The 14,858-nt window shown below is 39.4% G+C and overlaps 1 protein-coding gene and 1 long non-coding RNA gene across 2 annotated transcripts; one reads left to right on the forward strand and one right to left on the reverse strand.

Annotated features, from left to right (window-relative positions):
• Positions 1-4,915: 4,915 nt before the first annotated feature.
• Positions 4,916-10,024, reverse strand: LOC122938657. The gene is made up of 4 exons (XR_006390045.1): positions 9,966-10,024; positions 9,333-9,403; positions 6,659-6,703; positions 4,916-5,085 (listed from the first exon to the last, which is right to left on the reverse strand). It is a non-coding gene; the product is annotated as an uncharacterized LOC122938657 (long non-coding RNA).
• On the forward strand, positions 5,382-9,770 carry LOC122938656. The gene is made up of 2 exons (XM_044294340.1): positions 5,382-7,549; positions 9,036-9,770. Exons 1-2 carry the CDS (start codon positions 6,613-6,615, stop codon positions 9,599-9,601), a joined length of 1,503 nt encoding a protein of 500 aa, XP_044150275.1. The 5' UTR covers positions 5,382-6,612; the 3' UTR covers positions 9,602-9,770.
• Positions 10,025-14,858: the final 4,834 nt, after the last annotated feature.

A 14,858-nucleotide genomic window follows, 5' to 3' on the forward strand; every position in this document is an offset into this window, starting at 1 on the left:
AGACTGATGCCGTACAGTGGCGTCCGGTCACCATACAATCCTCAGACTGATGCCGCACAGTGGCGTCCGGTCACCATACAATCCTCACACTGATGCCGTACAGTGGCGTCCGGTCACCATACAGTTCCATTGTAAAAAACCATATACGTTAACGTATGCATTTTTTACTTGACTCTGCAGGATACAAAAACGTGGAGCGCTGCACATTTGTATACATCAAACCGATAGGAAAACGTGATGTGAACACACATTGGGGAGGAGGGGGGCGTACTAAAATTTGCTGTGGGGCCCAGTCAGTTCCAGCTACATCACTGCACATCTCCTTCTCTGCTCCAGGCCTGGCTCACTGCTGCAGCGGGCCGGAGGAGAGAAAGAGCGCAGGGAGCTGCGGTTAGTGATGGACAGGACGACCAGCTCCCCTGCAATGATAGGTATGTGAGGGGGCCACTGGGGGGTCATTCATCATACTGTGAGGGCCCCTTACACAGTATAATGACTCCCAGTGCCCCCCATTTAGTATAACGATCCCCATTGACCCTCCATTTAGCATAATGACCACCAGAGCCCCCATTAAATATAATAACCCCTCGTGCCCCCTCCATACAGTATAACCCCCAGTGTGGTGGCGACTAGGGGTCATTATTCTGCATGGAGTGTCGCTGTGGGGTCATTATACTGTGAGGGCCCTTTACATAGTATAATGACCCTCAGTGTCCCCCATTTAGTATAATGACCCCCAGAGCCCCCTCCATACAGTATTCCCCCAGTGTGGGGGCTACTGGGGGTCATTATTCTGAATGGGGGCGACTGGGGGTTATTATTCTGAATGCAGGGCCACAGGTGGTCATAATACGGGGGGGGGGGGGAATTGGGGGTTCATTATAATGTGTGAAGGGCCACTAGTAGTCATTATACTGTGTGAAGGGCCACTAGTAGTCATTATACTGTATAGGGGTCACTGGGGGTCATTATACCGTGTGGGAGCCACAGGGGGACATGTCAATGTAAAAAAATGCCTCACGGGGGCCCACTGGGATTTATCGCCCAAGGGCCCACATGAACCTGGAGCCGGCCCTGCTTACAGAACAGGTTTCACAAATGCCTGGAGCTCCATGGAGCCTTTTTACTTTTCTGTGTATTTGTCTTGCAGGCTGCAGAAAAAAGACATGCATTTTAGCTGACTTTAAAACAGAACAGTAACTTCCATGAGCATGGTTCTCAGATAGAAGAGGGAATGTGGTTACCTTGTCATCTAGACTCAAAAATCCCAGAGCTTATCCACAGCACTCTTATTGGTGTTCTCAGACATTAGCGGAGTGAAGGACACGTGTATAGTGCTGTATCCCCTGGCAGGAACAATCCAGGGTACATAAATGTCATTAACAAGCAGCTATACTTACAAAGAAAAAAATAAAAGATGAAATGGAAGTCAATAAAATTAAAATCAAATGCAACACTGTTTATTACGCACCAATAACTACGGTATTTACCGCCATGTTCTCAGCACTGCTTGCAGCCTCTGCTCCAGCAGGCGGATTGGCTGAAAACCTTGTTTTAAGCTGCCTACACACATTAGATGAAAGTCAACCAAACCCCACCGATTGAATGATCTGATGAGTATGGGGGTGTCCAGACTCAACCCAATAGCAAATGTCAGGGGAAAAAAAAGGTTTAAACATGTCCGATTATTTGTTCTTGTGGGGAGCGTGCATGTGTATAGGGGTGTCAGGAAAAGAGAAGGTCTAAAATATATGGGCAGCTTTAGTTTTTGATAAAGAGACTTCGACCTTAAAGGGGTTCTGCACTTTGTTTTAACTGATGATCTATCCTCTGGATAGATCATCAATTTCTGATCGGCGGGGGTCCGACCCCCGGGACCCCCACCGATCAGCTGTTTGAGAAGGCAGCGGCGCTCCAGTAGCGCAGCGGCCTTCTGACTGTTTACCGCTGGCCCAGTGACGTCACGACTAGTATCAACTAGCGTGGGCGGGGCTAATCTCCATTCAAGTGAACAGAGCTTAGCCCACACTAGTTGATACTAGTCATGAGGTCAGTGGGCTGGCAGTAAACAGTGAGAAGACCGCAGTGCTACTGGCGCGCCGCTGCCTTCTCAAACAGCTGATCGGCGTTGATGACCTATTCAGAGGCTAGATCATCAGTTAAAACAAAGTGTAGAACCCCTTTAACTTACTGTCTGCCTTGGAGTGATGCAGTATGGGTAATCAGAGGCGACTCCCTCATGGTTTCTCAGAATTACATAAATAAATTTGTCATCAATTCCAAGTCCATTAAGGTCATCACTTACTTCTTCGTCTGTGTGTTCAATCTGTTCCACCCCGGATAGTTTCTACAGAAATTACATTCATTTGTGTTGCTCATTGATAAGAGAAATCCAGTCTGATACATCATGGATACATTGTTGAATACTGAGCTGAAGACTTTACAGAGACACATAGAGTCTCTTCACTGGAGGTGCATTGAGCCCTAATACAGAACTTATGTGCGTATACCGGTACCTCTATGGCCTCAGTATACATAAATTTTCATACACAACATCAGAAATAAATGTGTGCATGATCTATATGACATAGTATTAAAAAGTTTATTCCCCTGTAGAAGCGATAGATCTAAGAACGAATACCTCCATAATACAACATCAAATGAAGCATGCCACAATAAATGACTCTGTACAGCTCCTATTCAGGCGATGCAACTGCTCAATTTCAGATGCTGTAGAGTGAACCTGCCACAACTGTAGAGTGAAATTGTCACTAAAATATGTCTCATTCACTTTACATCCCTTAGTACCTATTATATTTACAAATTTATCGCGATATACAGTAGCTATACAAACTCATACAAAAACATAAAGACATGTTAGAAGTTCTAAATAGGGTGGGTTTGGGTGCTGAGACTTCCACCAACTGGGAAGCACTTAACTGAAGATTGTGCCACTTTGCTTTAGAGACTGGTGGGGTCTCAGCATCCAGACACCTGCTGGTCAAAACTCTAGATATGTCACATTATGACATGTCAGAAGTTGCAAAAATGATAGGTATCCTTTAAAGAGAGTCTGTCACCAGGATCTTGGACTATTGTCGGAAGTAATACTTGAGTAGTGCTTAAGTGGGGAGTCCAGATAAAAAAGCTGCTCTGAAACACACCGTCAGGACTGCTGTGCATGCACACAAGAGTCCTCTCTGTTATGCTATATCCGCCTTCATTACGACATATAATACCAATCACAATACCTTGTGGAATACCCTCATTAAACACTGGCATATATTACAGGTGGATCCTTTTCTAAAAAAAAAACCATCCAACAAAAACCCCAACATTCAGGAGGGCCCAAACGCTACTACTCGGAAGTTATAAATGTGGACACTGCCGTTGCAAATGCTGCTTGAATATTTCCTCTCGGATTTCAAAATTCTCAAGCAACTCTACAGGAGAGCAATTTGAGATAAAAACTTTCTTAAATTTCTCCTCAAGCTATGTCATCTATCTATTAGAATGGTTATGCGGACTACAATACATAGGCCGCACCACCCAAGCATTGAGAGAAAGGATCAATAACCACCGCTGGAATATATCAAATGGTTACACCAAACATGGTGTGTCCAGGCATTTCCTTCAGGTCCACAATAAAGACCCAACAAACCTCTCCATAACTCCGATTGAACAAATTCCGGTTACCCACTCAAACTGATTTCAGAAATTGAGACGGAAAGAAATGTTTTGGATTTTTAAAATGCAAACCATAGAACCTTATGGTTTAAACGAATCACTAGAGAGCAACTGCTTCTAACCAGTCCTCTCCCAACCAATAGCTCCGGGTCATGCACTTTTCCTCACCAGCCCACTGTCCCATCAGCCAATACTTCAACCACTTCACATCTCCCACAGCCCCTACCATCACCACACTACACGTCCCCTATCACCAATTGCCCCAGCTGCCACTTGCCATCCACCCAATATCTCTTGTCGGCATACCTTTTACATAGGTATTTGTCCCTTCAGCACACAGCCCTCCCGCCATCAGCCTTTACCCCCAATCACCCATATTGACCCATACACCTGCTCCATCCCACCGGCACAACCCCCTACCAATCCCTCTATTGTGCTCACACCGTCAGTATTTACGCGTATATATTCATCCAATCACTTATTCCCCTTATCATCCAGTCCACCACTGCCCAAATTCTCAGTCATATCACCCAACCAGCCTTTAGCCTCCCAAACACCCCACACCACTCCCCTCCATTCATTTACCCCATCTAGTTATCACCCCTTATGGAATCTTCCCTGTGAGCGATCCCGTCCCTGCGGCTCAGAGAGCCAGCATCTCACACAGCGCTCAGCGCATGCGCTGTTCACAATGACAGCTCCGGTCCGACGGACTGAACAGCTGTCAATCCCAGACTCCGCCCCCCTCCCTCCTGCTCTTCTGAGCGCGCCTTCCAGCAGGCGTGCAAGGCCGCGCTTCAAGCCCCAGTACGGACCCTACAGGTAAGATCAGCAGCCATGTGCTCCACATCTCCTCATGTCCTCCTTGATAATTCAAATCTCTTTGGGCCCACCTCCCAGTTGTGTCATCCCGTTCAGCATTGTTTGTATCCAATAGTAGTTTGTACTAATTGAACATCCATCGCTGCATGTCTCTCATCTATTCAGGCTATTATATCACGATCGACTTATCTATTTATTCACTGTTCATTTCCTTCCTGTTTGAATCAATGTGGGACCAGTAATCCCAGACTTATTTGGTTGCCCTGGCTGTGCTATTCATTATACATGCTTGTGGTGTGGGCACATCTGTATACATGCTTATACCTCCTGTGTTCATTGTGCTCATGCAGGTGTGGGCACATCTGTTTGTATATGTGCATGCTTATTATGGAGCGAACCATACTGATAATTTCAGTGTGGTGAGCCATGATGACATGGCACCTAACATTACAGTTAATATGTTGATTATATTATTTACTTACCTATGTGAAGAATGGGTTAACCCAGATGCTGTGGGTGCTTGCGCTGATATCTTCAAATTTGATTGGAGATCACTTTAACTGCCAGTTTGAGAACCTATAAAAGAACAGAAAATAACGATTTTGGCTCATTCACGTAAGTATTTTTCAAGAGACAGACCTGCGTTCATCTGTGTCATGGAAGATCTGTTGAAACAACTTATTTTCAGAGCAGAAAGCCAAGGGGGAGAAGAATGGCTGAGGAAGTGCTTACAGCAAGGACCGGACCAGCAAGAAGAGCTTCTTTTATCTTCTAATCCCGTCTGCTGCGCAGTACCTGGCGCGAGCGCCGAACTGATCGATCCTCCCTGCGATAATTTTGTGCGCATGCGCGAAAAACCTGAGAACCGCTCGCCGATTAAAAAACGTCAGCGGAGAGACAAGAGGGCATATTCCCCTTCACAATATGCGCCTCCTTCTAAGACCAAGAAAACCAACTTATCTTCAAGCCGAGCCAGCAGGAAAATTCAACGGCGTCATTTTCAACAGCATTCAACTGTCACTCAGGAGCCATCACCTGCTTCAACAGTTGATCATCCTCCTACATCATCTGCTTCTGGTGAGCTGAATTATAACTTTTTAAGTGACTGCAAACCGCAGGGCACTATTAATCAAGAGATTAATTCACTTGACATTGATTCTTCTAAATTGAAGATTCAGTTGTTTGATGAATTTTTACTTTACCTATCTAAAAAGGATGAATCACCAAAAAATGTTTGGTCTGGATTAGCAGATGTCAGTCAAGTTAATACCCTTAATAGTCTGACTGCTGCTAATTCAACCATTCAACCGTTCACTAATGTACCTAAAATGTCCAATATTAACCCTGAAATGGCAGTAATTCCTGAGCTTGAATTTAACTCAGGTATAAAAGAGACATCTGTTAAAGAAGTTCTGGCGTGTCAAATTTCTCCATTAGGGTTTCATTTACCCTTGAGCGTGAAAGAAAAAATTTGGAGAAAAGAATATGTTGAAATTTTTTCTCTTCTTCCTTCATCTAGTGAGAATTTAAAAAGTGAATTATTGAAAGACAAAAAATCAGATTCTGAAGAAAAGAGAAAATTACACCAGAAATCCTTTTTTAACTGGCTGCAAGCATTTAATATATACGCAGCAGTTTTGGGTGAAAAATTTCCTAGTCTTTGTACTGGTTTATTTTACCATGTAGATACTATTTTGGAGGCATATAGAAATTTTGGCGGAATGGGTTGGTGTCTGTATGACGAATCCTTTCGTCAGAAACTTGCAGTATATCCGAATCTAAATTGGGGTAGTAAAGATGTCGGGCTTTGGTTGAATTTAATGCTCCCTAACAAAAACAATCTTTTTCGTCAACCCAATTTCATTAACGTCAAAAAAGGTATCTGTTTCGCATTTAACGAGTCGCATTGCAGATGGCAACATAATTGCAAATACCGACACGAGTGTTCTTTCTGTGCCGGTTCTCATTCAGCCTCAAAATGTTTTAAAAAACAAGGTATTCACTTCCCAATTTCTAACAAGGAAATTCAATCGTTTAAACAAGGTGACTCCGCTGAATTTGCCAAGAATAATTCAGTGGCTAGGTCATTACCCAAACATTCAGATGGCTAATTTATTAATTGACAGTTTTACCAATGGGTTTTTCATACCTGAATTTGTGGGTCCAGGTTGCATTCTAGTTGAAAATGCGTTATCTGTAAAACAAAATATTGACATTGTTAAAGAAAAAATTGAATCTGAAATTTTGGCAGGTAGGATTGCTGGTCCCTTTGATTCTCCCCCCTTCTTGAATTTTCGTATATCTCCTTTAGCTTTAGTTCCTAAAAAAGAACCAAATTCTTTTCGTCTTATTCACAATTTATCTTATCCTAAATTCAGTTCCTTAAACGATGAGATGGAAAAAAATAAAGCCAGTGTGAAATACTCCTCATTTGATCAAGCTTTGTCTTTTTTACAAAAAGCAGGCCGCAATTCTCTTCTTGCCAAAGCTGACATTAAATCTGCTTTCAGACTACTACCTATAAACCCCATCGGTTATAATTCTTTGGGTTTTTATTTTCTCGATAAATTCTTTTATGATATGGCCCTTCCCATGGGATTCACCCTATCTTGCTTTTATTTTGAGGCGTTTTCAACTTTTCTACACTGGGTTATGGATATTCACTCAGGTAGTGGATTTTTACTACATTATCTCGATGACTTTTTATTTATAGGTCGTGAAGATTCGGATGATTGTATGAATCTTCTGAATAGATTCATTGGTATAGCTAAATATTTCTGCATTCCATTAGCTGTAGATAAAACTGTCTATCCTACTACGAATCTCAAGTTTTTGGGCATAGATATAAATACAGTAACAATGGAATTTAGCATACCAATGGAAAAAATCCAGAATACTGTTCAACAATTAACTCGCATATCCGGAAAAGAAAAAATTACGCTTAAACAACTTCAGTCTCTTTTAGGTTCTCTTAATTTTATTTCTCGTGTGATTCCCATGGGAAGGGTCTTTTCTAAAAGATTGTATGCTGCCACATCAGGTAAGTCCTCACCTCGATCCCATATTCGCATCACCAAACAACTAAAGGATGACATTTCAGTTTGGTTGCAATTTTTATGTGAATTTAACGGTCACACCATTTGGCAGGAAGAGTTTGTTGGCTCAGACACCTTGTCTCTTTATACAGATGCGTCTGGTGCTATTGGATATGGTGCTTATTTTGACAACTTTTGGTCTGCCGAACGTTGGCCTTTAAATTGGATTACTAATAACAAGTACTCAAAAAATTTGGTTTTTCTAGAATTATTTCCAGTTCTAGTTTCTCTAACAATTTGGTCCTCAGTGTTTCAGAATAAGAGAATTCTGCTAAGGTCGGACAATATGGGAGTAGTTTTTTCCATAAACTGTTTAACTTCTAAGTCTCCGTTAGTTTCTTCATTATTGCGTAAGATAGTTTTTCAATGTCTAAAATTTAACATTTGGATAAAAGCTAGATTTATTTCTGGGAAAACTAATTATATTGCTGATTATTTGTCCCGACAGCGCTTCAAGGAATTCTTCTTAATGACACCTCGAGCTTCCCGAATGGGAATTCCTTGTCCAACTCATCTTTGGGAGATATCAGAGGATTAACTAATGAACTTATTTTTGGTTCATTAGCCAAGAATACATGGGCAGCATATTCTGCCGCATGGTTGGATTGGAAGCTTTTCTGCATATCTCAAAAAATTTCTTACATTGATTTTAATTTAGGGAATTTTATCAAATTTATTATATATCTTTACAACAACGGTTTACAAGCCGATTCTATTTCTAAAAAATTATCGGGCATTTCTTTTTTCTTTAAATTAAAAGGCGAAAGCTCTATTCTGAATAATTTTATCATTAAACAAATGATTAAAGGTATCAAAAGAAAGTCAGTCCCCAATGTTAAGACCAGCCCTTTATCTATTGAATTGTTACAAAAGGTCATATGTAATTTAGTATTAGTTTGTTCTTCGGAATATGAAACCAATTTATTTTCTGCAGCATTTTCTATAGCTTTCTTTGCTGCTCTAAGATTAAGCGAGATTGCTGCAGACAATAAAATCTCAAATCCCCCATTATTGATGACAGACATAATTTTGAATAGTGATATTCTAAAGATTTATATCAAAAAATCCAAGACTGACCAATTTAGTAAAGGAGTTTGGTTGTGTTTGAGGAGTTATCCGATTAAATCTATTTGTCCAGTTGATAATATTACTAGATGGTTTCAGGTAAGGAAACCTGACTCCAATGCTTTATTTAACCACACTGATGGTTCCCATTTGTCTAAATTTCAATTCAATTTTGTATTTCATAAATGTCTCAATGATTTAGGTTACGTAAATTATAAACTTTCAGCACATTCATTTCGTATAGGTGCTGCAACCTTTGCAGAGCAATTGGGTTTAGATAGTTCTGTTATTAAACGTATTGGTAGATGGAGGTCCAATTGCTATAAATGTTATATTCGGCCTAACCTTGTTGTTTATTGATTTTAGGACCTTCAAAAGTTGTATGGATTTTTGGGGATGAACTGATTCAATTGGCTGAGAGAAGATCTGCTTTTAGACATTCTACTGTTAATTTAGGTTATTCAGCAGAATTTTCCATAAACTGGTTTTCCTTTGCTGACCTTAAAATTTCTGATATCTTCAAGAATGTCAGCCTTATATATTCAAAAATGTCGAAACCTGACCTGTTTATTTTACATATTGGCTCGTTTGATTTGGGAAAAATCAAAACGCATTTGTTAATTTATGAATTAAAAGAATTGTTATGTAAAATATGCTACTTACTTGATGGTGTTGTACTCGTATTTTCTGACATCATCCCAAAATTTTCTTGGTTCAATTCTGAGTTATCCTTTCTGGAAACAATTAGGAAAAGAATTAATAAAAAAATGGAGATTTATTTGAAGGAAATTGGTCATGGCAATTACAGACATGTTGAATTAGAAGGATTCGTTAGAGGACTTTACCAAGAAAAGGATGATCAGCTTTCTGATATTGGATGTGATATATTCATTTCAGATTTGCAGAACATAATTGATAATGGTTTTTATTAAAGGCTTGCAATGTTTATTGGGCCACTTGTTTTTATGTGGCGTTGTGGGGTTAAGTCACTCTCTGAGTGGACTGAGTGTTATATGGTTTATTGGTTTAAATATTTACTTATTTATATTTGAGAATAAATTGGATTAACCAGATTATAATTAATTGGTTAAGTAATAAGCATTGCGGCCTTTAATTACCCAACTAAATAAATAAAGATATTTGCTTAAATTCTATTTTGAGTGATGATTTATTCTATTTTGTGAATTGGAGCGTATGACATCATGGAGCGAACCATACTGATAATTCAGTGTGGTGAGCCATGATGACATGGCACCTAACATTACAGTTAATATGTTGATTATATTATTTACTTACCTATGTGAAGAATGGGTTAACCCAGATGCTGTGGGTGCTTGCGCTGATATCTTCAAATTTGATTGGAGATCACTTTAACTGCCAGTTTGAGAACCTATAAAAGAACAGAAAATAACGATTTTGGCTCATTCACGTAAGTATTTTTCAAGTTCCCTCCCTCCCTTCCCTATTTATTTTGTCGCTTTGCTTATTGACGGGGGTTAAGTCACTCTCTGAGTGGACTGAGTGTTATATGGTTTATTGGTTTAAATATTTACTTATTTATATTTGAGAATAAATTGGATTAACCAGATTATAATTAATTGGTTAAGTAATAAGCATTGCGGCCTTTAATTACCCAACTAAATAAATAAAGATATTTGCTTAAATTCTATTTTGAGTGATGATTTATTCTATTTTGTGAATTGGAGCGTATGACATCACTGTTATTACGCACGTGTAGATTTCCAGACTCCATGCCAAACTAGGATACATCTTATAGATGTGTGCACACAGCGATCCCACCACCATTAAAGAAGCCACTATCAGTTATATCATCACAATTGTGGTATTGTTTATGATGACCATCGATATCTATATATGGTATATACCACCATATCTATGGCACCCCAGCCTATTATATATTATATATTTATGTATTTATTTATTTCCAACAGTGGCTCCAGTCCTATATGTAACTATACATGCGGCCACGCATGTGTGTTTGCATGCATCCCCCCTTATACACATATATTTCTCCATGCTTTTTATTTTATATTAGATTATATTATGTTAATTTATTTTACCATTAATTCTTTACCCGTCCTTATTTGCGAATCTTCTATGTGTGCACAGTTTTAATCTCTCCCAACGACGTATTTTAGTGCTCTTGCTCTTTGTTTTATTTGACTTGCATACGTGCACAGATTCCTACGTGCACATTTTCTCCTAATTCATTTTAACACAATTACGTGCATACATTTTATATCATTCCCTAAAAAAATTTATTCTGTACCAAAAAAAACTCTACCCCTCTAAACATGTGATTTCCTAGACTTGAAAAAGGAGTGTACCAACTCCTAAACGCGTTGTCTATCATCAATAAAAGACCCCTTTATCTATCCACTGAGGTCGTGATTTTGCGCCAGAAGGTATCAATTGGTGCACCACACCAGTGCACCAACAATCTTTTTCCTTTTGCAATACATATCATTCCTCTGGAGCTTTGGCTACTCCACCTACGAGGACTGAGAAGATACCAGCTGCACCGACCCCCTGTCCTCACGAGTGTTGTGCCTACGTATGCACAACACCAGAAGGTGAGCATAACTTTCGATGTCTTGATTACATATATCTATAACTGAACTTATTACCCTATGAGCGCCTTCCTATCTTTTTTCGCCACTATCGATGCTAGCAGTCTCAACAATCAATGGCGTAGCCAAAGGCTTATGGGTGCTGTTGCAAGAGTTCAGCTTGGGCCCCCTTCTCTCAGTAATTTGTGGCAATGGGCAGGGGAACACATATCCTTCATGCTACCTGAGGCAAATTGAAACGGCACCCCCCATGCCAAATTCTTGACCTAACCCCTTCCTTCGAGGCCCCAGTGCAAAATCTATGACAGAGCCCTCCCAGCGTGCACTTTCTATAATACTGGTGTCTTCTTATACGGCACAAGGGTCTTTGGGCCCCCTCAGGCTACCTCTGCACCCCCTATGGCTACGCCCCTGCCAAGAATGTATCTCAGCGTAGCTTTAAGCATGGACGGCTGGGTAATGGGAGCAGTGGGAAGGTAGAAGGTAGAGATCTAGACTCCTTATCTGCAGTACCGCTCACGTATTGCAACAGATGTTAGTCTGGGATCGTGGGAACAGATTCCCTTTAACACAATACTCTCACTTATGCTTCTAAAAGAGGATGATGATTTAGTTCCTGAAGTACTGGGGATTTTATCCCAGTTCATAGGTGCGTCATCAATTCCTGGAAAATCTAGAGTGGAATCAACAATTTCATTTCCATCTATGTCTTTCAAAGGAAAAGGATTTCCAACACCACGTCCAGCAGCTTGGAAGTGTCCTGTTCTCTGCTATATGTCTCCCAGTCTATGTCAATCTCTAGAGCGGAGCAATGACAAACATGAATACAAACAGTTCAGTAACTGGCCAGATGCAAATCAATTGCCCTTTTGCTAGGCCTCATGTTATGCATGTATTTTTTCACATATGCTTAAAAGGGCAGCCTAGTGGCTCAGTGTTGAGCACTGGTGCCTTGCAGTGCTTGGGTCCCAGCTTCAAGTCCAACAAGAACAACATCACCATGGAGTTTGTATGTTCTCTCCTTTTCCCTACTGATAGGGAACTTAGATTGTGACTACGGGGGCCACACTGCTTTGCTTCATTGTTTGCCAGGTACAGTGCTGCATATTTCCTTGCAGTTTAGTTACATTTACTTGTATAGGGCTAAGATGCTGTTAGCTGTAGTACCAGGCACGGCCACTACATAATGTATGGCGCTGTGCCAGGTAAATAAGGCAAGATGATCCCTGCAGTCCCTTCAATCAGCTGATCAGTTGAGGTGGGGAGTTGGTTTCCCCATCAAGTTGACATTAATGGCCTACCCTCGGGATAGGCCATTAACATTGTGGTTCTGGGAGACCCCTATAATAAATAAATACTTGTAATAGATGATGAGCAGTAATTTCCATATGTAAATATGAGTACATATTAAGTTACTCAAAACTGATTTTTACAAACTTTGTTAACCCTTTAGGTGTTCCACAAGAATTGAAGGAAAATGGAGATGACATTTCTAAATTTCACTTTTTTGGCAGATTTTCCATTTTAATCCACACGAGGGTTAACAGCCAAATAAAACTCAATATTTATTATCCTGATTCTGCAGTTTACAGAAACACCCCACATTTGGTCGTAAACTGATGTTAGGACACACAACAGGGATCAAAAGAAAAGGAGTGCCGTATGGTTTTTGGAAGGCAGGTTTACCTGAACTTGTTTTTATATGCCATGTTCGATTTGAAGCCCCCCTGATACACCCTTACAGTAGAAACTCCCAAAAATTTACCCCATTTTGGAAACTAGGGGATAAGGTGCCAGTTTTATTGGTATTATTTTGGGGAACATATCATTTTTAATTTCTCTATATTAATTTTTTGTGAGGCAAGGTAACTAAGAAAAGACTGTTTTGGCACTGTTTTTATTTTTTACAACATTCATCCGACAGGGTAGATCATGTGCTATTTTTATAGAACAAGTACTTACAGACGCAATGATATCAAATATGTCTACTTTCTTTGTTTGTTTGTTTAAGTTTTACATAATAAAGAATTTTTGAAAAAAAAATATTCGTTTCTCCATTTTCTGAAAGCCATATTTTTTTTATTTTTCTTCAGATCGTCTGGTGCAGGGGCTCGTTTTTTGCAGGAAGAGTTGAAGTTTTTATTGATACCATTTTTGGGTACATATGATTTTTTGATCATTCGTTATTTCACTTTATGGGGCAAGTTGACCAAAAAATTGGTTGTTTTAGCACAGTTTTTATTTATTTATTTTTACAGCGTTCACCTGAGGGGTTAGGTTATGTGACATTTTTATAGAGCAGATCGTTATGGATGTGGCAACACCTAATATGTATACTTTTTCTTATTTATTTAAGTTTTACACAATAATAGCAATTTTTAAACCAAAAAAATGATGTTTTAGTGTCTCCATAGTCTGAAAGCCATAGCTTTTTTGTTTTTTGACCGATTTTCTTAGTTAGGATCTCATTCAGAATGAGGTGACGGTTTGATTGCTATTATTTTAGGGGGCATAAGCCTTTTTGATTGCTTGGTGTTGCACTTTATGTGATGTTAGGTTTTTTGGCACATTTTTTTTTTTTTTTTACGGTGTTCACCTGAGGGGTTAGATCATGTGATATTTTTATAGAAATGGTTTTTACGGATGTGGTGATACCTAATACTTTTTTTTATTTATTTCACTTTAACACAATAATAGCAGTTTTGAAGAAAAAAAAACACATTTTTGTGTCTCCATTGTCTGAGAGTCATGTATATTAATTTTTTACCGATTGTCTTTCATAGGGTCCAATTTTTTGCAGGATGAGGTGACCGATTGGTACTATTTTGGGGGGCATACACCTTTTTGATCGCTTGGTGTTGCAATTTTTGTGATGTAAGGTGACATAAAATTGCTTTTTTTGGCACATTTTTTTTTTTTACGGTGTTCATCTGAGGGGTTAGGTCATGTGATATTTTTATAGGGCTGGTTGTTATGGATGCGGTGATACCTAATATGTATACTTTTTTTTATATTTCACTTTAACACAATAATAGCATTTTTGAAACAAAAAAATATGTTTTTATGTCTCCATGTTCTGAGAGCTTTTTTTTCATTTTTATTTTTTTTAAGTGGTTTTCTTATGTATGGGCTCATTTTTTGCGGGATGAGGTGACGGTTTTATTGGTACCATTTTGTGGGACATACGCCTTTTTGATCACCTGGAGTTGAACTTTTTGTGATGTAAGTTGACAAAAATGGCTTTTTTTGACACAGTTTTTATTTTTATTTTTTATGGTGTTTATCGGATGGGGTGGATCATGTGATATATTTATATAGCCAGTCGTTACGGACGCGGCAATACCAAATATGTCTATTTTATTACATTTTTTTCTATTTATTTTTTTTTATTACTTAATTGGGGAATTATTTTTTTACATTACGTGAAACCTTTTTTTTTTTTTTTTTTTAAACCACTTTATTGTTACAGGGGAAATACAGCCCCCAGAGAGTCTGTACAGAAGAATACAATGCTGTACAGCCTCAGTGCAAGGCTCAGTGCAAGGCTGACAGCTCCTGCACTCTCCCTGCCCCGCCAGTCACATGACCACCGGGCCGG

This window comes from Bufo gargarizans, chromosome 5 (assembly GCF_014858855.1).
Source record: "Bufo gargarizans isolate SCDJY-AF-19 chromosome 5, ASM1485885v1, whole genome shotgun sequence".
Lineage (NCBI taxonomy): Eukaryota > Metazoa > Chordata > Amphibia > Anura > Bufonidae > Bufo > Bufo gargarizans.

Excerpts from the sequence above, each read along its gene's own strand:
- LOC122938656 (XM_044294340.1), top strand. The coding sequence starts at position 6,613 with ATGGCTAATTTATTAATTGACAGTTTTACCAATGGGTTTTTCATACCT. Across the intron at positions 7,550-9,035 it reads ATTGTATGCTGCCACATCAG|GACCTTCAAAAGTTGTATGG; the intron begins GTAAGTCCTCAC and ends TATTGATTTTAG.